Raw genomic sequence first — 24,455 nt, 5'->3', positions numbered from 1 at the left:
AAGAAAATGTATTATAAGCAATTACAAAAGTCCAGAAATCTACTAATTAATCAAATTGAAAAACAAGCATACAGTTGGTTATATGAAACAACAAAGGCATAAAATAAGTTACAAAAATATAGATAACTGATGTTGTGTATTGTCCCAAACAGGTCTCTCTTGAGAATAAGACCCTGTGTCTCAATGAGATTACATCAAATGAAATAAAATGTAAATGAAATGTACAGAAGAATATTAGGGCCACATGCAGGGGCGGACTGGGACAAAAATCCGGCCCTGGCAATTCTGTCCCTTACCGGCCCAATTTCAGGAAGGTGACATTATTTGCTTTGCAATGGCAAAAACCAGGCTCACGTGCGACTATGGCACCAGCAGCATGAGGCGCACCCACAGGCTTTCATAATTAAATAATACTCACACTGGAGCAATTCATAAAACCTTCAAATAAACTATCATGGCACCATCTTAGAATAGAATGGTAATGCTTGCATATTTAAAACATATTACATACTTAAAACACCGGAGTACGAAGACATAACGGACCAGACGCAAGCTTTTATTTTGAAAAGTAGAAGCCAGACGGCACCAGACGGGAGGCTCTAGGCTGCAGCCGTACAGTCTTGCATATTTTTGTCAAACTAGTGTGATACACCTCTTTTTTCCAGCGGCCCAAATCGGCCCAAGAGGGCATCAGCCCTTCTGGCATTCACCAGAACTGCCAGATTACCAGTCCACTTATGGCCACATCACGTCAAAAAATGTATTGCATTCTAAGTTTAAAGTCAGAATTCTGAATTGAAATGAGATATAGATGTAGCAAACATGCTCTTGCTCAGAACACAGGATCTTCTTCCTTTATTAACTTTTTTTACTTTCTTGCTCAGACACAACGGACCAATAAGTGGGGGGGAACGTTCTATTTCTCCGTGTGAAACCAAACAGAGGGGAAAACGCTCCAAGTTTACAAACTCATGAACTGATTCTGACCAGAGCAAACAAACTCTGGGTGTGAAAGCGCCCTCAGAGTGTTTCCTGTTGCGTCGGGCGTTTTGCAGTCCGTTACCTCTCTGTGTCGTACCCGTTGTCCCTCTGGTTTGGCCTCGGAGCCCAGGGAGGAGGTGCTGGAGACGGAGGAGCGGCGGCTGCTACACTCTGACGTCAGCGGGGAGCGACTGGGAGACTGAGAAAGACAACAGAGGAGAGTTTAAAGATATATCAACGCAGGACTTTCACTGAGGCTCTGAAGTCAAAACCAGACGCAAAACTATGTTTTATTTTCAGTACTGAGGAACAGAGATCTGAATTAAGTGAGTGTTTTTAGGGGAAGCAATGCTGCATGACTGCTTTTGAGACGAGAACATTTTATTAAATATTTATTTAGCACTTTGCTTCTTGTCTACGTTCTGCTCTGCTGTATCTGATCCTGCCACTCCACTTTCTACTGGATTATTGAATAAAAGTCACTTATTACAACCAGAGATGGAAGTTTTCAGACTCTTCACTTAAAAGGTGCTTTAAGCGATGTTGGGTGACGTTACTTCTTGTTGACGTTCTAAGTATTTTCAAATAAAACGAGGCTAGCTCGCCCCTCCCTCCTCCTCATCCCTTCCCCTCCCCCTCCGTGCTTCCGCACACTAACCCCCCAACCCCCACCCCAAAATCCTTCTTGTCGGTTATTGGCTGGAACACTGTTTGTTATGTTTGGTGGTGCAGGTCGGCACAGTTTGTTTTTGTTGCCTGGGCTGTCCACAGTTTTGTTTGGTTTTTTACAGTGTGTTCAGGGGACAGGCAGCTAGCAGATAGTGAGGAGATGTTTTTTACAGTGTGTTCAGGGGACAGGCAGCTAGCAGATAGTGAGGAGATGTTTTTTTACAGTGTGTTCAGGGGACAGGCAGCTAGCAGATAGTGAGGAGATGTTTTTTACAGTGTGTTCAGGGGACAGGCAGCTAGCAGATAGTGAGGAGATGTTTTTTTACAGTGTGTTCAGGGGACAGGCAGCTAGCAGATAGTGAGGAGATGTTTTTTTACAGTGTGTTTTTCAAAGTTGCGGTTGTCTTTTTCGTCGCTTTTCCCCAAAGTTTTCTTGTCACTTCTTATCGATGTTTTTGTTACATTTTTCCTGCGCTTTTTTTGACGTTTTTGTTACTCTTTTCAACATTCTGTTATAATTTTTTTTCTCCAGATGCTATAAAATTGAATAAAACACCCAAAATCAATGAAAGTACTGAGCTGATCTTTTATTTTACTTAGTAATGATTACTAGAGTAATGGTTGTATGAAACCATCCACGTTATTTTTTGACAATTTGGTTGAAAGAAACCCACATTTCTGATATAGAAAAGTTTTGAATATGGGTCACATTAGATCTGAGGACAACAGGAGGGATAAGAAGAAAAGAAATTGAAACGATAAATGCAGGCCAGACCCTTTGGAAGCAAAATAAACTCTTTCTCTAATAGGGCTGACCCTCTTAAGATTGATTTATACTTCTGCGTTAAATCGACGCCGTGGGTACGTATGTAGGTGGAGATACCGACCCGACGCACATCTCTTGGCCATGGCTTGGTAGCGTTGCATTTCCCCCCCGACTCATTTCCTGGTTCTCCTTCTCCTTAAACAACGTGAAATCAAGGAGAGGGTTAACTTCTCCTGCTCCAGATTTCCCACCGTGGTCAGAAAGAACAGGGGAGACACTTGATTCTCTCACTATGACTCTAGAGTCACTACTCGCTCTGAAGCTAATCACCGTCACTCTAAAACATACACACACACACACACACACACACACACACAGCGCTGGCCCTGCTATTCTCTTAACCTTCGTGTTGTCTTCCCGTCGACCAGGAAACTTTCAGTTTCTTTTTTTTCAACGTTTTGAAAAAAGGTGTCTTTTTCAACACTTTTCGCTTTTCCTGATTCGTTTGTCACTTCTTTCATTGTTTTTGAAGCTTTTCCCGATATTGTCACTTTTTTCCAATTCTTTTGTCACTATTGCCACAAGTTTTTGTAAATCTTTTTTGTTTTTGTTGTTTTTTTCAACGTTCTTTTATCCTTCTTTTTTTTTCTCCCCTTTTTCAAATGCTATGAAATTGAATAAAAAGCCCAAATTCAATGAAAGTAGTGAACTGATCATTTATGTTACATGTGAAGAGCGTTGTAGGGAACCATCAAAGTATTTTTTTTTAAATTTGGTTGAAAGAAAACCCAAAATTTCTGATATAGAAGCTTTTTGAAAATGGGTCAAATTTGACCCGAGGACAACAAGCGGGTTAAATAAATCCTTCAGTAAAAGTACAAACTTCAGGCCACTTACGTAGGCTACGGCGAAAGCTATGCGTGGAGCCTCCACCCAACCATAAATCAGGCTTTAGTCAGTTAGCCGAATAATCTTTTGTTTTGGTTTGTTTCGACTATTCCTCTTCTTTTACTGTATATCGAAGGAACTTATCAGCGTCTGTGGTCAAACCTAATTTAAAGCGGTGCTTTTGCATGATTCTTTGTGGAGAAACTATTTTTTCCCAGAACAACAATCACGTGTTAGTCTAATAGGAGTTTCTTTAGTCGAGGAGAGCCCTATTTTCTAGCACCCATTGATCGTTTTAAGGTCACATGAATATTTGGTGCTGTGACCTCTGACCCCTTGGGGTTTACTTGATCGAGTCATGAGAGTAGATCCGACTCACGTCGACTCCGCTGCGCTGACGGCTGTTCTGAGTCGACTGCAGCAACACGAGGATCTACGGGAAGAGAAAACCAGAATCAGAAAAAGATTTATTGCCAGGTACGGAGTGGTTTTTTTAGTTGATGGTGCATACATAAAAAACATTTAAACATGAATATGAAATGAACAAACAATAAATACAGAAACAAATAACACATACATATACACATATAACATTAAGAAAGGAAAAAGAGGCTGTATTGTAGGCGTTCTCAAACGTATAACTGAAAGGTCTGCATCTGATTTTTATTCCAGGTCAGAGGTCCGGAATAATAATAATAATAATAATAATAATAATAATAATAATAATAATAATAATAACTCTTATTTATATAGCGCCTTTCATGAAACTCAAGGACACTTTACAGAATTACAGTGGCTATACTAAGGAATGTTTATAATAAGGAACAACTAAGGAAGGAATGACATGGCAATAACAAAAATACATTTTAATCAACTCACTTTCAACTTTTAAGCAACTTTTTCTGGTCGACTTTTGGACCAGTTTGGGTACCGGTACATGGAATGCGGTAACGTTACCCAACAGTACATTTATTTGGAGTTTCGCGCAGTAAAAGGACGTAGTTTTGTAATTATTTTCCCGTTGTTTTTTGTTGACTTTTTCAACTTTTTTACCGATTTTTTTCATATATATTCAACATCACATACATCAAAAGTATTCACATTCATTCCTCAGGTAGAAGTATAGATACTAGGGTTTAAAAAAACTTCTGTAGAAGTTGAAGTATCAACTCAAGCTTTTTACTCAAGTAAAAGTGTAAAAGTACTGGTTTCAAAACTACATTACTAAGTAAAAGTAATGTAAGGGGAAAAAAAATAATATCAATACGCTTTGACAAGCCGGAATGAAATAGGAGTAACGAGGCCATTTTTAAAATGTAAGGAGTAGAAAGTACAGATAACTGCATGAAAATGGAAGGAGTAGAAGTAAAAAGTCTGCTGTAAAATAATTACTCCAGTAAAGTATAGATACCCAAAATTTCTACTTAAGTAAGGTAACAAAGTATTTGTACTTCGTTACTTGACACCTCTGAACATCACTAACAATTTATGATCAATTAAAAGATGATTTCAAAATAGAAAATGTTACACTTCAGTATTCATAACCTGAAGTATGGGCCGGGTCCGGATTGATTTGCCGTTTGGTCCGGAGAAGTATGGATGAGTGCAGGATGTGCAAAACTGTTTGTACAAATACGTTTGTATCAGCAGCGTGATGTTTCAGCATCTATTTTAAATATTTCAGCTGATCTGAGGTCAGGCTCGCTGCAGAGTGAACGATGCCTAAGAGCAGCGGTATAGTGTAACTAAGCACATGTACACAAGTACTGTACTTAGGTACAAATGTTGAGGTAATTGTACTTTACTTGAGGCTTTTCTTTTCATGTTACTTCCTACTTCTACTCCGCTACATTTCAGACAGAAATATTGTACTTTTTACTCCACTACATTCATCTAACAGCTTTAGTTACTTTACAAATTAAGATTTTTGCACACAAAACACATGTAGTTTATAAAAATATGATGTTGTATTATTAATTAAACTACCCAACAATATAACGGCCTACTAATTCAGCTTAATGATTGACACAACTGTTTGGATAATTTCCAGTTTATAAAATGGGAGGATTGTTCTGCATCGAGTACTTTTACTTTTAATACTTTAAGTACATTTTCCTGATGATACTTACATACTTTTACTTAAGCAACATTTCCAATGCAGGACTTTCACTTGTAACAGAGTATTCTAACAGTGTGGTAAGGATCAGTGATCTCTGTTCCCACGACTCTGTTCCCGCTCAAACACTTTCAGTTCCTGGAAACAGCGGCAGCTGATCAGATTAGTGAAACTACAGAGCTCCATTTAGATGAAGTGAAGTGAACCTTGCTTTCCTTCTCTGATCTATAGCCAGCTGGGTGTATAAACTGTCTCTGTCGGTCGGTTCCCACATTTATCAAACGGCTTCAAAGACTGATGGTGAAAAATGTGAGAACAAGTTTTCAGGGTCTTTAAAGTTTGTCACGTCGGTCAACCAGCAAGCTGATTGCAGCTCATTACTCTGCCGTGCTTGAGCTATGTTACTGGTTACTGGTTGCCCAGCGTTTGTCGTTCAACTGGTCGTGACTGTTTTACCACAGCCAACAACACGTTCTAAAATAAGTGAATGAAAATAAATACGATGTCGCTTTGCCTATCTGACGAAGTGCTGCAGGGTTGGTTTTACACGACCTTTAACAGCTCAGGTGTGAAAGCGACCTTAGGCCGGCTACACACCGGCTGCGTGGCGTGAGCGTGGCGTTTGTGTTGCGTGGATTTTTCTATGTCTTTTCACGCCAGAAACGTGTCTGACGCGGCGCTGCTGCTGCTAGCCTCGTCTGTACACATGTATGTTTCCCATTGATTTACTGCAGTCAAGCAGTATACTTCATGTTAAACATAAATATAGACTGATCTTATTACAGCAAAGACAACGTCGGCAGTATTGACGGCAAAATAGGCTACAGAATATTTTGTTCTGTATTGACAGGTGCAATATTTGAAAATCGATCATTAATATTTTTTTTTAAATTACATTTATATCTGCATTTATGTCTAAACCTAGAGACTTTCAAACATCAAAATGTAATTTATTAAATGTATTCGTGTCAAAATAACATGATATAAACATCTTTTCATATTCTATTTTGCCTGGAAATGCTTCCAGAAAAATAGGCGTCTGTCCTATTTTGTAGCATGCACGCGTTTTCTGAGAAGTGCGTGTCACGCACGGAGGTGTGCAAGCTCTAACCTGTTAACATGGGAGCCGAAATAAAAACGGACACGCCACGCAGCTGACACCCTCACGCCATGCAGCCAGTGTGCAGCCGGCCTTAGTTCCTGCGTGTTGCTGACCTTTGAGTTGAGCGCACACTGCAGCGGAGAGTCTTTGCTCTTGTTGAGGATGTCGGTGTTCGCTCCGTTCTCCAGCAGCACCTGGATGATTCCCTCGTAGCCCCAGCGGGCCGCCATGTGCAGCGCCGTGTCGCCTTTGTCGTTGTGCAGGTCCAGGCGGCACGTTTGGAGGTCGTAGTACACCAACGCCTTCACACACTGACACACAACACACACACAGCGTCGCCGTCAGAGCCCAGAATTCTTTGGACCTCTGGAATCACTGCACAACTGCAGCTGACAACTCTTTTTTTTTAATCAGTTAACATTAACATAACAATCGATAAATTGCTTAGTGTGTTACAGTAAAAAATAACACAAGATACAAAAGGACGTTGAAAACAGTCAAAGTAATGATGTAAAAAAGAGAAAAGCAGCCGAGCCTCTTACTTGTGAATCTAAATTTTCTATTTGTAGACTAATCCAACGCTTCCAAACATTACTGGAGTAAAAAATACAGCGCTGTTCAAAAGTATTTGTCATACTTCGGTTTCGGATCTTCAAACTAAATTTAATATAAGACGAAGACAACCTAAGTAAACACAAAATACAGTTTTTAAATGATTATTTCATTTATTGAAGGAGAAAAGTTACACAACAACAACTGGCCCTTTGTGAAAACAGTAATTTCCCCCAATCGTAGCAGCCATTGTGACATTTTTCAGGCAAACACAGGGGAAATTGATAATCTAGTTTGAAGATCTGAACCAGTAAAGTGTGATGAATATGCTAAAGGCTAAAACTTTTCTCACAGCACTTTCAGAAGAAAGGGATTTTTCTTTTTTTCCAGACTTTGGTAATTATTTGTGAAATAAAGTAGTTTTAGGCCTCTAAAACTGACTGAACTGTACACAATTTATAGTCATGCATCCTGTAATGAGCAGCCATTGCTTTGTATTAAAAAGAACAAAAAGATAAAAAAAAAAAAAAAGGGTTGGGGCAGGGGTGTCGGACTGGGGGAGGAAAGGGGACTGAGTACCCAGTTTACCTAGAAAGATGCTAGAATGAAAAGCTGTGGATGCGGGGAGGGGCCCATAGAGAATGACTTTTTTGGGCATTTTTAGGCCTTTTATTTTGATAGGACAGCTTAGACTTGAAAGGGGAGAGAGAGGGGGAACGACATGCAGCAAAGGGCCGCAGGTCGGAACCGAACCCGCGGCCACTGCCTTGAGGACTGTAAATGTGTGCACGCTCTACCAGGTGAGCTTCTCAGGCACGATAATGCCTTTCTACAGGGCCCATAATGTTGTGCTACACCCCCTGGGTTGGGGACCACTGGACTACAATTTATAGTAAGATTAGACAGGATCTGTGCTGAGAAGGCGCTTATAATATAATAATAATATAATAATATAATAAAGACAAAGTGAGTGTTTGACTTACGTCCTCGTGTCCGTACATGCAGGCGAGGTGCAGCGGCGTGTTACTGTTGTTGTCCTGAGCGTCTGGGTTGGCATTGTAGTGCAGCAGCAGCAGCTAGAGCACAGAAAGCGCATTGTGTGATGTGTGTGGTGCGCGATCACGGAAGGCTTGTATCATGTGGATGCGCCAAGAGTGTTGTTGTCATTACTTAGAATTCCTCATGGGGGCGACAGAAACTACGCTCTATAGCTTTAAAGTTGAAATGTTGACTGTTCAGCAGTTACAGAGCAACATGATTCATTGGGCGTCTTTGTGTTTGTGTCCACTTGATGAATGTCAGTCCAATACTCTCTCTCTTTCAGCTGTTTTGGGTCTCTGCAAACTCATGAGGGAAATATCCGTCTCTGTAGCTACTAAATGTATGAACCCTAAACTGCTATGTTCAACCAGTTTAGATAATCTTTCTGTAAATTGGCAAATGAAATGGAGGGCATTCTCATGATTCTTTTGTGTTATGTATCACACACAGTTAAATGCTGTATGTTGTACGAGTGTGTGTGAGTCAGGGCTGCAAGTATCGATCATTTTCTGGATTAATCAATTAGATGTTTGGTCTCTAAAATGCCAGAAAAGGGTGAATAATGTGGATCAGTGTTTCCCAAAAAGCCCAAGATGACGTCCTCAAATGTCTTGTTTTGTCCCCAACTCAAAGATATTCAGTTTACGGTCACAGAGGAGAGAAGAAACTAGAACAATATTCACATTTAACAAGCTGGAATCAGAGAAGTTTTACTTTTCTTTCATAAAAACATGACTCAAACCGATTAATCGATTGCCAAAATAGTTGGTAATATAATAGTTGCCAACTAATCGATCCATCTTTGCAGCGCTACGCAGTGTGAGTGTGTGTGTTTGTTTACCGTGACTCCCTGGAATCCCTTCTGGCAGGCCAGGTGCAGCGGTGTGAGGGCGTGGTAGTCTGTGGCGTTGACCGGCGCTCCTTTACACACCAGCAGGTCGATCAGCTTGGCCTGACCTGCCACGCAAACACACGTAAATTATCGTTAAAATCATCGTTAAATAATATCATGTTTCCTCTGTGTGTGTGTGTGTGTGTGTGTGTGTGTGTAAGTGTGTAAGTGTGAGTGTGTGTATGTATGTGTGTGTAGGTGTGTGTGTGTGTGTGTGTGTGCAGGAATGCATGTATGTGTGTGTCCGTTTGTGTGTGCGTGCGTGTGTGTGTGTGCGTGCGTGTAAACAGCTGCTCACCGCAGATAGCAGCGACGTGCAGCGGGGTGTAACCTCGGTCGTCTCTGGAGAACGGCGTGACGATGGACGGGTCGTTCAGCCACCTGTGACAGGAAGTCAACAACCACAGTTACATCACACAGGTAGTTAATGGGTCAATAAATACAGATTTGAAATGGCTTTTAATGAATGATTGGTCTTTGTAAATTCTTTGAGAACAGCATCAGAGAGTAAAGCAGCTGTGATGGAAATGTTCAAGTCCATAAAATGCAATGTGTGTGTGTGTGTGTGTGTGTGTGTGTGTGTGTGTGTGTGTGTGTGTTTTCAGTGGGGAAGTGAAAGAGCAAACAGCTTTTCGTTCCCGATTCCCCCGCTCTTATGCAACAACAAAAAAATTGAAAATTGTGAAATGAGCTCAAGGAGAAAAGAAAACTCAGATGATTTCCTGGAATGCAGTTTTGATGCAGGCAGCTTTGTCTCATTTCCAGTAAAACAAGTGACTCTAGGAGAGGTGTGTGTGTGTGTGTGTGTGTGTGTGTGTGTGTGTGTGTGTGGACGCTGACCCAGACAGCTGGAGGTCACAGACATCACAGGAACAGAGGGGATGACACATCCTGACGTCCTCGTTGCTCTCTCCTTCACTCAGCAGTCGTTGCACCTCAGCTTCGTTTCCATTGGCTATGTGCTGCGACACACACAATACACATTCTTATTTATAGCAAATGAATGGCTCTAAAATGACCCCTAACTCACACACACAGAATCGTTTTTTTAGAACATTGTGTAAAAGTGTGCTGGTTTGTTGTATGTACAGGAGACATTTTGTACTTGGTTTTTGTATTGTTGTCTTTTCGTTTATTTGTACACACCCGTTTGTTTTTTTATCTTGCACTACTGACTGCACATCAAGTCTCCCATCTGGGATAATAAAGTGAATCAACTGAACAAGGAAACATCGAGGCACCCCAAACACCAAATGTCTTCATTTAATTTCTATAAGAACAAATGTGCATTTTTTCAAATATGCCGCACTTTCGCTGCATAAATTGCCGATTTCCGCGTAAAACACGCAGGGCTTGCATGTTTTCATAATCCCCGCATTTTCGTTGTTAAAAAAGTCATATATCTTAGCAGAAAGTTGAAAAATGTTGCGTTTACTTCACACAAGAGCTGCCATTTTCCCGTTATGAAGTGACGTAATTACACGACGTGAACGTCATCAAAAAGCTGCAAACCCCGCGATGAAGCCACGATGGAACCACAGTTTTTGCCAGTTCCCGCAGTTCATCGCATAACATTGCATAAATATCCCGCATATTCCATCGCATTATTTAAGAAAACGTGACGCATAATCAAGGATTTTTGCCCGCAACAATCACAAAAAAACTCCAGGTCCAAGGTCCATATCCAGGTCTAAATCAGACTTTGTTGCATTTCTTTTTCTCATAGCTAGGAGGTTAATCTCGATCCACTGGAAAGCGAAGCGTCCTCCCTCACATTCCTTATGGATAAGAGATGTGCTATTGTTCTTAAAACTTGAAAAGATAAGACACTTGAAGAGAGGTGCTGTGTCAAAATTTGATACAGCCTTTTCTTTCTTACGTTGACTCCCTTGAGCTGCAGCCTCCAGAGGCCTCCTAATCCAGTAACTGCCATGATGTAGCCTATATATGTTTTGGCCTAAGACCATAACCATTTATTTATTTTTTGGGTTGTTGTTGTTGCCATTTTGTTTTGATCTGTTTTGTTAGTTTTTTTGTCCCCTGTATAGTTATGGTCTAGTTAACTTCCTTTATTGATTAGCACAGCCTAAGATGGCTGAGTGGGAGGGGAGGCTGTGGATGTGGTTTATAATTGTCTCTTTATTGATATGTCTTTTCTTTTTTTTCTTAGACTGTATTGTAAATCTAAATAGCATATACTGTGTGTATACTATTACACATGTATTATAACTAGGGCTGTCAGCGTTAACGCATTTATCGCGATGCGATTAAGGGCCGACGCGACACTTTTTTTTTTTTTTTTTTTAAACGCATGCCGGCATTTATTAATTTATTTTACACTTCGCTGGGCTTTGCGTCGTGCCTAACAGGCTACTATTTTGACCCTTTGCAGCACCGTTACTTATCATCCAGCTGCCACTTCCTCCTAACACATCCTGCTGCTGCAGGCATGATGGAGAAACACAGCAGCAATAACTCTGAATGGAGCTTTTTATTTTCCAAAACTCCCGGACGGCTCGTAAACAAGTCGAAAGCCATATGCACGTTGTGTAAATCCGAATTAAAATATCACCAAAGCACGTCAAGCTTGAGCTCCCACCTACGGAGCTAAGCATAGTAGTACAGTTAACGTGATGCTACCCGCTAGCGGGCTAAACGGGTGGCAACTAACTGCAGACCTGTCAGCATCGTAGAGGACTCGGGTCTTAAAGACGTTCTACGGTTGACCTGTCTCGTTGCCGTCGAGGGGACAGCAGCCCCCACACACAGCCTGTATGACATGGAGAAAGCAGCCACAGTGGAACTGCTGCAAGGTGCTGCAAACGCTGTCTCATTAACCGGTGATCACTGGACGTCAGTGAGTAATCAACATTATTTAGGAGTTACTAAACACTAGATTGACTCTGGTAAGGACAGGGATTTTTAGTTTTTTAGTTAGGTACTTGGAGGAATTGTGCAATAATGACAGATTCACACATTTTTCTTTTGTTTACAGTAAATAAATAATTACAAATCTTAAAATCAAGTTCATAAAGTAACTTTCTTTGCATTCATTTGATTCCCAATCAAGATCCACTGGTAAGAACTGCTTTCCATCGTTAATATGTACTTAAAAACTGTTCTGAAATGCTAAATAATAAAATTGTAATCATGTAATAAAATATGCGATTAATCGCGATTAACTATAGAAATTCAGCGATTAATGTTTTCTAATGTTTTATAGGAAAAAAGGACGTCTTGCAACTTTGTTGGCCAATATCAATCAAAATACATAGAACAAGAAACTACTCAGAGACTTCTGGAAGCTGAAATAAAATCCCAGACCTTGACAGAGGCTGAAAGAAAGAAAGAATCCTAAAAATCATCCAAGTGTCTATTTTCGCTCAGCAAAGTATTTTCGGTTTATCCTTGCTTTAGACCTTTTTTGGAGGCAACATGTGGGGGCCATTAGAGGAACGTCAACCTCAACATTCAGCCCTAACGATGAGTACACAATGTTTGCCGTTCTTTTTATTTCTCAGCATGTGAATGTTTGGTAAACTGCCGATGCATTTTTTGGTCCTGCAGAGCGGCGGTTCGGTTCCCCTGAGCTCACCTCAAAGAGACAGTGGATGGGCGTGGCAGTGCTCTGAGTCAGCAGACTCATCCTCTCTTTGAATAACGCCTTGTCGTTCAGCTGCCCCGAGCCCTGAGGCAACACAAACAAACACATGACTTCATTAACATTAAATGCTGCTGAGAGATTTTTTTTCTGCATTCACTATTTTTACTTTTAATACTTTAAGTACATTTTCCTGATGACACTTACATACTTTTACTAAAGTAACATTTTCAACGCAGGACTTTCACTTGTAACAGAGTACTTTTTACAGTGTGGCATTCTGAATACTTCTTCCACTGCTGGAAACAACAAACTGGGATGAAAGGAACCACAGCTCTGTTCCTCTATGTGAGTGACTGTGTGTGTGTGTGTGTGTGTGTGTGAGACTCACAGTGTGCGTGTCCTGCAGCTTCCCCAGGTTGATGTACTCCACCGCGGCCTCGAAGGTGCTCAGACAGTAGCTGAGCTCGTCTTTACTGGAGTGGCTGAAGCAGAAGTTCCTGATGTAGCTCAGGTTGGCCATCCTGAGGACAAACAACAAAGTCACTCACCAATGAACTGACTTTGGTCTATTTTGAACATCCATCCATCTTCGTCCGCTTATCCGGGGTCGGGTCGTGGGGGTAGCAGCTCCAGCAGGGGACCCCAAACTTCCCTTTCCCAAGCCACATTAACCAGCTCCGACTGGGGGATCCCGAGGCGTTCCCAGGCCAGGTTGGAGATATAATCCCTCCACCTAGTCCTGGGTCTCCCCCGAGGCCTCCTCCCAGCTGAACGTGCCTGGAACACCTCCCTAGGGAGGCGTCCAGGGGGCATCCTTACCAGATGCCCGAACCACCTCAACTGGCTCCTTTCGACGCAAAGGAGCAGCGGCTCTACTCCGAGCTCCTCACGGATAACTGAGCTTCTCACCCTATCTCTAAGGGAGACGCCAGCTACCCTCCTGAGGAAACCCATTTCGGCCGCTTGTACCCTGGATCCCTATTTTGAACATGTCAATTAAAAATTAAAAAAAGATAAATAAGAAAATGTGCATTTCAGTGAAGGCAAGAAAATCAACAAAAACAAAATCCTAAGCAAACCTATCTTTCAACATTATTGTAAATGATTCAAATAAGGATTGCCATGTTCAAAAAGGAGTAGGAAGAAGTTAAACACATTTTTTGGACTCCTCAAAAAGCTCCCCGGTATTTGATTGTCATGATTGGATGCTACTAATACCTTGTCTTTTCTATTTATAAAGACCTATTTTGGGTGTACAAAAAGTGACCTTTTTTTTGTTTTTGTTTTTATTAATTTTTCATTTGTGTTACAATTTTCAGCAACCCCCCCCCACCCCCTCAAAACCCACAACACATTCCTCTCTCAACCTCTGCCATACTACAACAATCAAAAAACAAAAGAAATGACATGGCAGAGTCAGAGTAGCAGCTTCTCTAGGTCTTCTTCTTTTACAAACCGGTCAAATGACAAAAAGTGACTTGATTTGGGAATTGACTTGCCTTAAAAAGGTGCAGTAGGTAAGACTTTCTGTCATATCTGCTGAAACTGACCCTATGTTCCAGTAGAACTACATCAAGCAGGTCATTAAAAATCAATCTGGCTCCTCTGGCACCACCTACACCTTGTAGTGAGATTTGCAAAAATCCACCGCTCCCTGTTCAGATGCCCCAATCAGGGCCAGGGGGGGTGTCTAACTGCGTGTCTATCACTGCTCATGCACACGCATTCATTCTCCCTTGTGGGGGGAGGGGCTTAGGAGACCGTTTTGGGCTTTAAAGGAAAGGGGGGAGGGACTGAGAAGTTGTTGATGTTCAAATTTTTTGGCTAAGTCCTGGATCTGAACAATCCTACCTACAGCACCTTTAACTAAAGACCTGTGACTTGACCCCAAAAAAGAACTTGAGACTTGGACCAAATGACTTGAGAATTACTTGGGACTTGAGCAAAGATGACTTGGTCCCAACACTGCTATAATTCCAGATTGAACAACACAAACTTCATGACAACAGCGTGATTCCGGTTTTGAGCCATGTTTGCAGCATGACTCAGCAGATGGCAATGGCGATCCACCACTTTGCTCCAGACGGAAATATCTCAACAACTATTAGATTAAGATTCCATTTTTTTCAGACAATGACTCCTACTGACTTGGGAGATCCTCTGACTTTTTCCTTTCAGCTGCACCGCGAGGTTCATATTTGTGCTTCACACATTCATGTTCCCCTCGTGATGAATTGTAATAACTTTAGTGATCCTTTGTGTCATCATCAGGTCAACTTTTTAATAGCCTCAAAATAGCTATTTTTAAAACACTATGAAGGCTCGACACAACATGAGACTTTGCTCCAAGTATCACCAGGGGCTCTACACCTTAACCAAAGCATTGACAACACTGTTTGTGTACCCAGAGTTTACTAAAAAGAGAGGTTTTGAACAACTCACCATAGCTCTTGTTGTTTCCGGCCGCAGCCATTTTATCAGTCAAAAACAATCGATTTCCGAATGCAACATAAGAGGGAGGAGAGTAAAGATGGAAAGCTCCTAAAGCTTAGTTCCAAATAAATGCACAGATTATTTCTTGTTTTGTCGTTATTGAAAAACAATATTGACCTCGTAGTTGAAAAAGCAGCCTCATATGGAGTCCGTTCATTCGCATATTGACTCGTTTTGACTGCCGAGGTGGTAGCGGCCGGAAACAACAAGAGCTACAGTGAGCTGTTCAAAACCTTTTTTAAGTAAACTCTGTGTACACAAACAATGTTCTCAACTCTGGAGTTCATGTGTAGAGCCCCTGGTGATACTTGGAGCTAAGTCTCATGTTGTGTCGAGCCTTCTTAGTGTTTTATAAATAGCTATTTTGAGGCTAGCATAAAAGTGCCCGTAGCACTCCCAATCAAAAGGCCATTTGACCCAAAAACAAAAATACGTTAAATCTTAAAAGTGGTGTTTCCTAAATTCCTTTTAAATATGCTTTTAAACGAAAGTTTGAATCGGGTACATTCACAAAAAGACCCTAAGTTGCATTTTGGTGAGAGTTACGCTTTAAATTGCATCCACGTTTCCTTCCCTTCCCTTGCGTCTTAGGACATCCCACAGAGGAAGCATGTGAGAGACACGAGGAAATCATACGAGGAGAGAGGAAACGTGTTGTTAGAGGGATGAGACGTCCTTTCTTCTGAAGCGTCGCTTGAATTCATCAGCTGTTTGGGCGGCCTTAGCAATGGCTTTCAGGAAAGATGCTCTCGCGTATCCTCGCTCATAGCTCCTCAGAGATCCATCCTCCCGTGCCTCCTCGGTGGGAGGGACTAAGACGTGAGGAAGGGAGGCAAGTGGAGGACTCAAGGAGGCAATTTAAGGGCTATGCAGCGTTTTTTTTATTTCCTCCAGACAATGCACAAATTGTGACAAAGGTCACGGTGAACCACCACCCCCCTCCCTGCTCACCAGTTGGGGATTTCTGTCTTCACCAGCAGGTAGAGGATGACGGAGAGCAGGTCGTCCGCACACACAGCCTCTATACAGACTGCAGAGAAACACACTCAGTTAGGTGAAACACTGAACACACTGAAAACACACAAACAAACACATGAGGACACCCTCCCTATGTCCAAACCAAAATGACTAAATTGACCGCTTGACAAACATTAATTAGGAGCGGATCAAACCACTCTGCAGGCTGACAGCGGGGGCTGTTGTGGGCCAATAAGATAAGATTTCCAAAGCAAACTGGACAAACACGATAGAGGCTAACAGAGCAGGTATTGTCCTACATGCTGATCAGATTACAAGGATGTTTAGCGATCACGGAGAGTTCAGTCTGCCTGTCCACAGAGGTGACCAGCTGACTGACTACATTCACACTACTACATTTTAGTTTAAAAACTTTTGCTACTTTTACACCTCGCGTCCACACTACTCAGGAGTTTTCGAGCCCCTAAAACAGAGACATTTGGACACACAACTGCCCCGATTTTGGCTCCAGGGTTGCTTTGTAGTCTGGACGGGCACAAACGGAGACCTTTGGAAACAAGGACCGACGTCAGTCAGTCTAATAAATTCCTGCTCTTACTTTTCACCATAGTTTTTTTTTTGTGTTTTCAACTCATACATCCATGATTTTCAACCGCAGAGTAACGTCAGACAATCTGCTTCCTGTTAACATCGGCACGCACATGCCCAGTGTGTGTGAATGGTCATGTGATGTGTGTTGTCACACATGTAAATATGTAAGGAGATTAGTTCTGCTACTGCAGCTAAAACTATTGTGCGGACGGAGATCGTTTTTGTCTCAAAAAGCCGTGTAAAAATGAGTACGTTGTAGTGCAGATGTAGCCACACTTCTCCAATAATCATCAGAAATAAATGTGTAACAACAGCAGGAGATACAAATGGAGGTAAAGAAAAGCATGTGTAGAATTTTGTGATGTTGTGGGTAACTTAAATGACCACTTTTCTTTAAAATGACAGCAGAGTTCATCATTTCCCTCATTTCTATTTATTGTTATCAACATAAATGTGCAGCATCTTCTGACTGTTGTAGTCTATGCTGTTACAGTTTTAGACTGCCGGGGGACTTCCTTTGACACACTGAGCTCCTCTCTCTTTCCATCTGTGTGCATCCATGTCCCAGAAATGCTTGTTACTAACTTATCTCTGGGGAGCTTATTGACCGGAGTCCTTGGGCCCTATTTTAACAATCTAAGTGCACGGCGTGAAGCGCCTGGCGCAGGTGCGTGTCCAAATCCACTTTTGCTAGTTTGACGGCGGAAAAAAGGGTCCGTGCGCCGGGCGCATGGTTCAAAAGGGTTGTACTTAGTGTCTTCATTAATCAGAGGTGTGTTTTGGGCGTAACATGCAATCAACCAATCAGAGATCATCTCCCATTCCCTTTAAAAGACAGGTGCGTTTGGACCTTGGAGCATTGCTATTATGATGGAGGATTTGCACTGTAATATTTTTATTTGTAATCTTCTGCATGTGTGTGCTGCTGTGCGTCTGTGTGTGTGTGTGTGTGTGTGTGTGTGTATGTAACAAGCATAGTGTGTACGCGCTGTGCATAAGCCTTGGTGCATTTTACTAATTTGCTGTTAAAATAACAATGAAATGCTGCGTTAATGACTTCAGACCAGGTTTTTGTTGGTCACTGGCGCGATCACTTCCCGCTGCCTCAAGATAACAATATGCACTGGAAGGGAAATTGACAACTGCGTCAGTCTTAAACTAGCAAAGACACTTGCGTCGGGCTTTGCACTTCGCCGGGTACAAGATAGGGCCCCTTATGTTTCTTCGCCCAGCAGTTTTCCTTGGATTAGGGTGGCACCTAAATCATGGTTGCAGCTGTTGCCGTGGTCCTGCTCCGCGCCCTGCTATGCCCTGCTACACCATGCTACACTCTGCAGTGCCCTGCTACGTCCTGCTATGCCCTGCAGTGCCCTGCTATGTCCTGCTACGCCCTGCTATGCCTTGCAGTGCCCCGCTACGTCTTGCTACACCCTGCAGTGCCCTGCTACGCCCTGCTACGTCCTGTTATGCCCTGCTACGCCATGAACTACTACAAATACTAGTCATAGTTCCATTATCGTTACTGTGACTATTATTGCCACTGTTCATCACACCCCCAACAGGCACCGCCCACCAAGAGTCTGGGTCTGTCCGAGGTTTCTCCCTAAAAAGGAGTTTTTCCTCGCCACTGTCGCACTAAATGCTTGCTCTTGGAGGAATTAATGGATTTGTTGGGTCTTTGTAAATTATAGAGTGGGGTCTAGACCTACTCTATCTGTAAAGTGTCGTGAGATAACTCTTGTTATGATTTGATACTATAAATAAAATTGACTGATATAAGTGTTTCAGATTCATTCATTTGAACTTTTAGCAGCAAACATCATGAGTGGTAACCCTTTTGATCTAGAGACGGAGATCAGAAAACTGAAGAACTGGAGGTTTAATAAACGGATATATTCACACACACACACACACAAACACGATTTTGTCGGCCAATCAATTAGTTCATTTCATCGACAGATCTGTAAAGCGGAGTTTCTCCACAAAGAATCAATAAAACCCACCACTTTAAACCTTGTTTACCAACAATGTGTTCATAGGTTTCTTGGAAATAAGTCATTCAGCAAGAACAAGCAATAACAATTGATTAATCGTCTTAAGAAATCTTATTCGACTGAGACCAAAACAAGCATGCAACATCTTGGCTGCTAACTCCCCCGGACAGGTGAACTGGGACTCAGTTGGCTGCTCGTCTGTCAACAGATATGATGGTTAACGAGGGTCGGCTATCGGTCAGAGAAACAAAAAATCTAAAAAAGCATCCCTAATTTATTATAAATAAAAATGGGTAATGTGAAGAGATGTTAACGTATGTAGTTTAGGGAAGTGCTACACTAAACTACCAGAAGTGCGTGGACACTTCTGACCACCTACGTCTGTGTACTTTTGGTCTTGCAGCTGTTTTTCCTGATTTGGACTCTTTAGTTCCAATGAAGGGAAATCTGAATATTTATAATATAATATCCTGACTCCCCTGTTGAAGATCACTGGATTAGTCGACTATTCGACTAGGAAGGGCCAGCATTAATAAAAAAACAAAGACTCAAGACGGTGCATACCGGTGCCTCTGGGGGTCTGGGTGGCGGTCAGGGCGACTCGGCGCAGGCAGAGCAGTTTGAGGAGCGGGGAGGTCTGCTGGTTGAGCTGACTCAGCTCTCTCTTTGCCCGAGACAGGTTTATACTACAGAAACACAACAACAGGAGGAGCAAAACATAACATAAGATAAACTTTATTGTCCCGTAGGAAATCTGTCTTGGGCAAGAAGCGCGACAACAGCTGCATACAAACACATGCACTAGTTATCAACAGACAGTACAGTACATGACAATATATAAGACAACAATATACTTTAGGACAAGAAAGATAAATAGAGATCACCCACTAGTTGAGAGGATAATGCACAGGCCCTGATATAGTAAAGTACTGCATGTGCTTCATTATAAAGTAAGTTACGCTTAATACGGGAATTGCCCAAACAAAGAATTCAAACTGGGAATATAAGATATAGCACATGGTGAGTAAACTTTTACAGGTTACATTGGTTAAGGCCAGCACAGTATCTGAGGACTGGACTGGTTGTTTGTTCAGTAGTGCTATCGATGTGGGGACAAATGAAAGCTTAAAGGCAGTTACACACCAACCAGATGGCCGACCGTTGGACTGATCAGTCTCCCTGAGTTGGTCAAAAGAGTGCCTCAGTTTGTAAGTTTATTTGATTAGGACAATGCACATTAATCAACATTTCTGTAAATGCGCCAGTGTTAGCCAGTCGGCTAATTTTCAACTATAGTCCTTATTACCTAGCATGCATGTCTTTATGGTGGGAAGAAACCCACGCAAACACGGGCAGAACACATGCAAACTCCACACAGAAAGGCCCAGAACGACCTGGATTTGAACCCAGAACCTTCTTGCTGTGAGGCAGAAGTGCTAACCACTGAGCCACCGTGCTGCCTTTCGAACACACCACAGCGACGAGATGTAATACGTCTCCATAACAGCAGACAGCGCTAATCTGTATTGTCGCCCAAAAAATGAAAACCGGCGGCTGATTGGACGAACGCGCCACATGGGTCTGGCTGCTGCTTCCGGAGTTTGGATTTTTCGAACGGCCATTACTGGCGACTCATTCAGAATACGACCTCATATTGGACTGAAATAGTTCACCGAAACGTGTTTCTGAAAACATTTTAAGAGAGAAATAGGCCGTGCAGTTGCTGAATCTGTCTTCATTTCAGATCGACAAAGGTTAGTTTAAAAGATTTTCGTCAGATTTTGAGAGGCTTAGTCACGCTCATCCCGCTTGCCATTTCCGGGTGAGTCCCGACTGCCCTGTCTCCAACTGAGCATGTCAGGTCGGCCAAAATGAAGGCAGACAGCTCCTCCAACGGACGACGGCACGGGACACACCGACCAGACTCGAGTCACTGACCTCGCCAGACTGTCTGACGGCCGATTATCGGCCCGGTGTGTAACTGCTTTAGGTGCTTTTGCACCTACTGGCTCTATAGCGTCTGCCAGATGGGAGGAGTTCATATTAATGTGTGAAAGATCTTTCAGGATCCTGTGTGCATAAATGGGTTTTTAGTTGGGAGATATATTTAGAAGATATTTTGTATATGTTCCTTTTCGGTTTCTGTACTTATTGTTTATTCTTAATAATGTTTAATATGTTTGTTTTAGATGTACTGTATGCAGCAATCGCCAAGGCAAATTCCACATAGGGAAAGTACTGTGGCAATAAACTCCTTTCTGAAATTTCTGAAAAGGTTCTTACAGTCAACAGAACAGTTTGAGGAGAGACAAAAGTATATTATTACAAGGTATAACTCCATACTTAGGTCACGTCAAATTAGATTAGTCGGCCCATTACGATAATCAAAGAAAAATATGATGCAAAAATGTCAGAAAATTATGTTTTTAGCCTCTCTAATAGCAAAGTTTCCTGCACTTTTATATCATTTATAATCATAATTTCTGTTTTATATTAATAAACTTAATATCTTTGTGTTTTGGACTTTAAAAAACAAACATTTAAAGACATCACTTTGGTCTTTGAGAAACTGAGATAGACATGGAATGGATATAAACAGACTATCATATGCATAGACTATCAGGTGCTGCAACCTGTTGTACTGACCTGAACTCTGGTTTGACTCCCAGCTCTTTCTGCTGCAGCTCCTGCAGACTTCTGCTGGTTTTGTTGAAGGCGGCATCCTGTTGACGAGCAGCAGAGATGAAAGCTGCTCTGTGACACATTACATCTGCATGAAAACATGCAAATAAAACACTCGCCTCTGCTTCGGTTTCTCTAACCACTGAGTGTGACTTAATGTCCTGCCCACAACACTATCTGACTCTCTGTTACTGGGTATTATGTTGGAAGTTTCTACTTTATTAAATACTTGCTTAAAGTGCTCATATTATGCTTTTTGGCTTTTTCCCTTTCAATTATTGTGTTGTGCATGTTATAGGTTTACAAAGTGAAAAAGCCCAAAGTCCACCCCAAAGGGACTTACCATCTCCAACAGAAAACACTGTTCACAAACTGCTCCAAACAGCTCTATTGTAGTCCAGCCTTTACTTCAGAGACAAACGTGGTCACTTTGGAACACACGTTATAATGCTCGCCTAGCTGCTAGCGTGGCACACCCTCATACTCTGCTTCTGACTGGCTAGTAGTTCTTACCTAGCTACTGTCAGGACACGCCCTCAGACTCTGCTTCTGACTGGCTAGTAGTCCTTACCTAGGTACTGTCAGGGCACGCCCTCATACTCTGCTTCTGACTGGCTAGTAGTCCTTACCTAGCTATTGCACATGTGCGACTCCCAACAAAGATGGAACAGAAGTGAGATGCTTTGTAGCTAAAACAGAGAGCTCAACACACAGGGTGAAAAGAGGAGCTGCAGCAATGTGCAGTACAACAAAAATATGGTGTTTTTGGAAAATGAAACCACGTTAACCTATTCTGGTACAACCTCTAAATACAATTATGTACCTGAAAATGAGCATAACATGAGCACTTTAAAGCATTTAACATTTTTACATTTCAACAGTTTTGTGTTGGACTTTGTAACATTCCAAAATCTTTATTTTGACTTAAAGATTTTCATTTTCACTGTAAATGTAAAATGCATATTGGTTCCAAATATGGGTTATCGGTTTCATTAACTACTAATAATCAGTATCTGTCTTAAAAAACCCAGTATCGGTCGATCCCTACCGAGTACATCGGCATCCAGTTTTTCTTATTTTAAAATGACACACACAGCAAAAAAGAAAATCACTAACTCTATCCAGCCATACAGATAAGTACAATTTCCTTTAGTAGAAAGTAGCTCCAACAAAACAGTAAAGTATCTAGAGGAACCACAACACCATTTCTGGAAAATAATGTTGTAAAAGTAAGTAAAGTAATTTTCAAAGCTGTGAGCTCCGCAAACAAAACTCTGAATTCTCCATTGTAAAAGGGCAGAGGGAGAAATCTCAAAACCTGGACACATAAAGCCAAAACTATCTGTATGGAAAGACACTATAAGAGGCAAGAAGTGTGTATGTATAAGATATGTAATAAGTCTGTTCCTTCATTTGTTAAGAACATATTTCCATCACAGAGTATATGGTCAGTGTGGTAGAGCAGTGAGATCGCAAACATACCTGGCTGGCTTCAAGCGTTCCCACAAAGTTAAAAATTAAGTCATGGATACCATGATGAACGTACATCTGGGATAAGAAGAAAACCATTTCAGTTAACACAACAGCTGAGAGAAAGAAAAGTTGCAATCACAGCACCAGCATCTGTTTTATTAGCAAAAGAAGTAAGAACAAAGAATGTAATTTGGTGAATTAGCAGCTTAATTTGAACCCAACTGAATTATTCATTTATTATTAAAGGGGATTTTTTTATTATATATATTGGCTTAGGGCGCGTTCCAGGCAACCCATAACTCGTGTTTTCACCACCTTCTGCCCGTGAAAGTGCCCTGGAACGGCAGTCAAACCCCTAACTTACTCCCCGTGAACTGGTACCAGATGGTTGTACTCCCAGTTACAGTTTTCGACGTCACACACACATAAACAACAATGGTGACCCCTGTTGATGCTGTACAGACGCCGGTGATTAACGGTGAGAAATAGAAATAAATAGGCAACGTAAAGTAATTTGCACATTGTAATCTAAACAATACACATACAATTGTGTACTACTACAGGTTATGTTTATTAAATGAAACCCAAAAGTGTCTGGAACGCAGCATTATATAGCATATATATAAGTCCATGAAGAAAGAGGAAGGATATAAAACTGCTAAAATATGAATTCAAGCAACAGGTTTGTCTGTTTTGGACACAAAGCTTACACCTCTAACTAAAAATATTAAAGCCTCCATTGGCTGCCAGTTAACTTCAGGGTGGGTTTTTATATTTTTAATAGTTTAAATGTCTTTTTAGCCTCATCATTCGCAGTGGGAACGTCAAAAACTAACCTTTACCAAAAGTAACTTATTCTACGTTTTAAACCTACGTTGTGTAATTTTTTTAGTTGATTCTTAGCAAAAAAAAAAAAACTTTGTTCTTTCACAAATATGAGCTCATTCATGTGTAATTACTTCCACCAACTAATGAAAATATTCTCATAAGTGTAGAATCTGACATTTAGAATCATTCAGAATACATACAAGCGAGTCGCTCGAATGACGGCCGCCATGTAGCGCCTCCATCTTTATAATACATTAACCAAAGAGGGACATACCTCCATCTTTATAATACATTAACCAAAGAGGGACATACCTCCATCTTTATAATACATTAGCCAAAGAGGGACATACCTCCATCTTTATGATACATTAACCAAAGAGGGACATACCTCCATCTTTATAATACATTAGCCAAAGAGGGACATACCTCCATCTTTATAATACATTAGCCAAAGAGGGACATACCTCCGCCTTTCGCGCTTTTACACTCAGAGGCACCATGATGAATGCCAGGGGGAGATTACTCGCGAGGGAAGCGAAAAAGACAATTAAAACAACGCGACAGACAAAGCAACAACACCAAAGTTAATATTGGAGTGGCTAGAACAGCTGCGCGTAAACGATGGAGATACTAAGAGCTAACTTCGGGTTCGGCCACCGTAGCAGCTAAAACGCGATCGGAATGGAAAAGGCTAGAAAGTAATATTCAGTTGGTCGTCATATACAATTTCACCGCTAGATATGAGAAATTCTTACACAATGTAGCTTTACGAATTGATCCGTCTGCGAATGATGGAGCTGAAAGA

The 24,455-nt window shown here is 41.5% G+C and overlaps 1 protein-coding gene across 2 annotated transcripts in view; it reads right to left on the bottom strand.

The window, feature by feature from the left end:
- The window catches only part of ankrd27 (ankyrin repeat domain 27 (VPS9 domain)), a 58,278-nt gene that overhangs the window by 12,427 nt on the left and 21,396 nt on the right, over positions 1-24,455 (bottom strand). For both annotated transcript variants that reach the window (XM_078256439.1, XM_078256438.1), the window contains 13 exons: positions 22,832-22,897; positions 21,314-21,390; positions 19,232-19,353; positions 16,056-16,134; positions 13,000-13,132; positions 12,603-12,695; positions 9,848-9,969; positions 9,306-9,388; positions 8,957-9,072; positions 8,058-8,150; positions 6,636-6,833; positions 3,684-3,737; positions 1,064-1,180 (listed from right to left, as the gene is read on the bottom strand). In XM_078256439.1, the coding sequence (XP_078112565.1) occupies positions 1,064-1,180; positions 3,684-3,737; positions 6,636-6,833; positions 8,058-8,150; positions 8,957-9,072; positions 9,306-9,388; positions 9,848-9,969; positions 12,603-12,695; positions 13,000-13,132; positions 16,056-16,134; positions 19,232-19,353; positions 21,314-21,390; positions 22,832-22,897 (1,353 nt within the window). The remainder of the gene's footprint in view (positions 1-1,063; positions 1,181-3,683; positions 3,738-6,635; positions 6,834-8,057; positions 8,151-8,956; positions 9,073-9,305; positions 9,389-9,847; positions 9,970-12,602; positions 12,696-12,999; positions 13,133-16,055; positions 16,135-19,231; positions 19,354-21,313; positions 21,391-22,831; positions 22,898-24,455) is intronic.

The sequence above is a fragment of the Sander vitreus genome, chromosome 8 (genome assembly GCF_031162955.1).
Source record: "Sander vitreus isolate 19-12246 chromosome 8, sanVit1, whole genome shotgun sequence".
Classification (NCBI taxonomy): Eukaryota; Metazoa; Chordata; class Actinopteri; order Perciformes; family Percidae; genus Sander; species Sander vitreus.
This window is presented reverse-complemented; position numbering and strand designations above follow the sequence as displayed.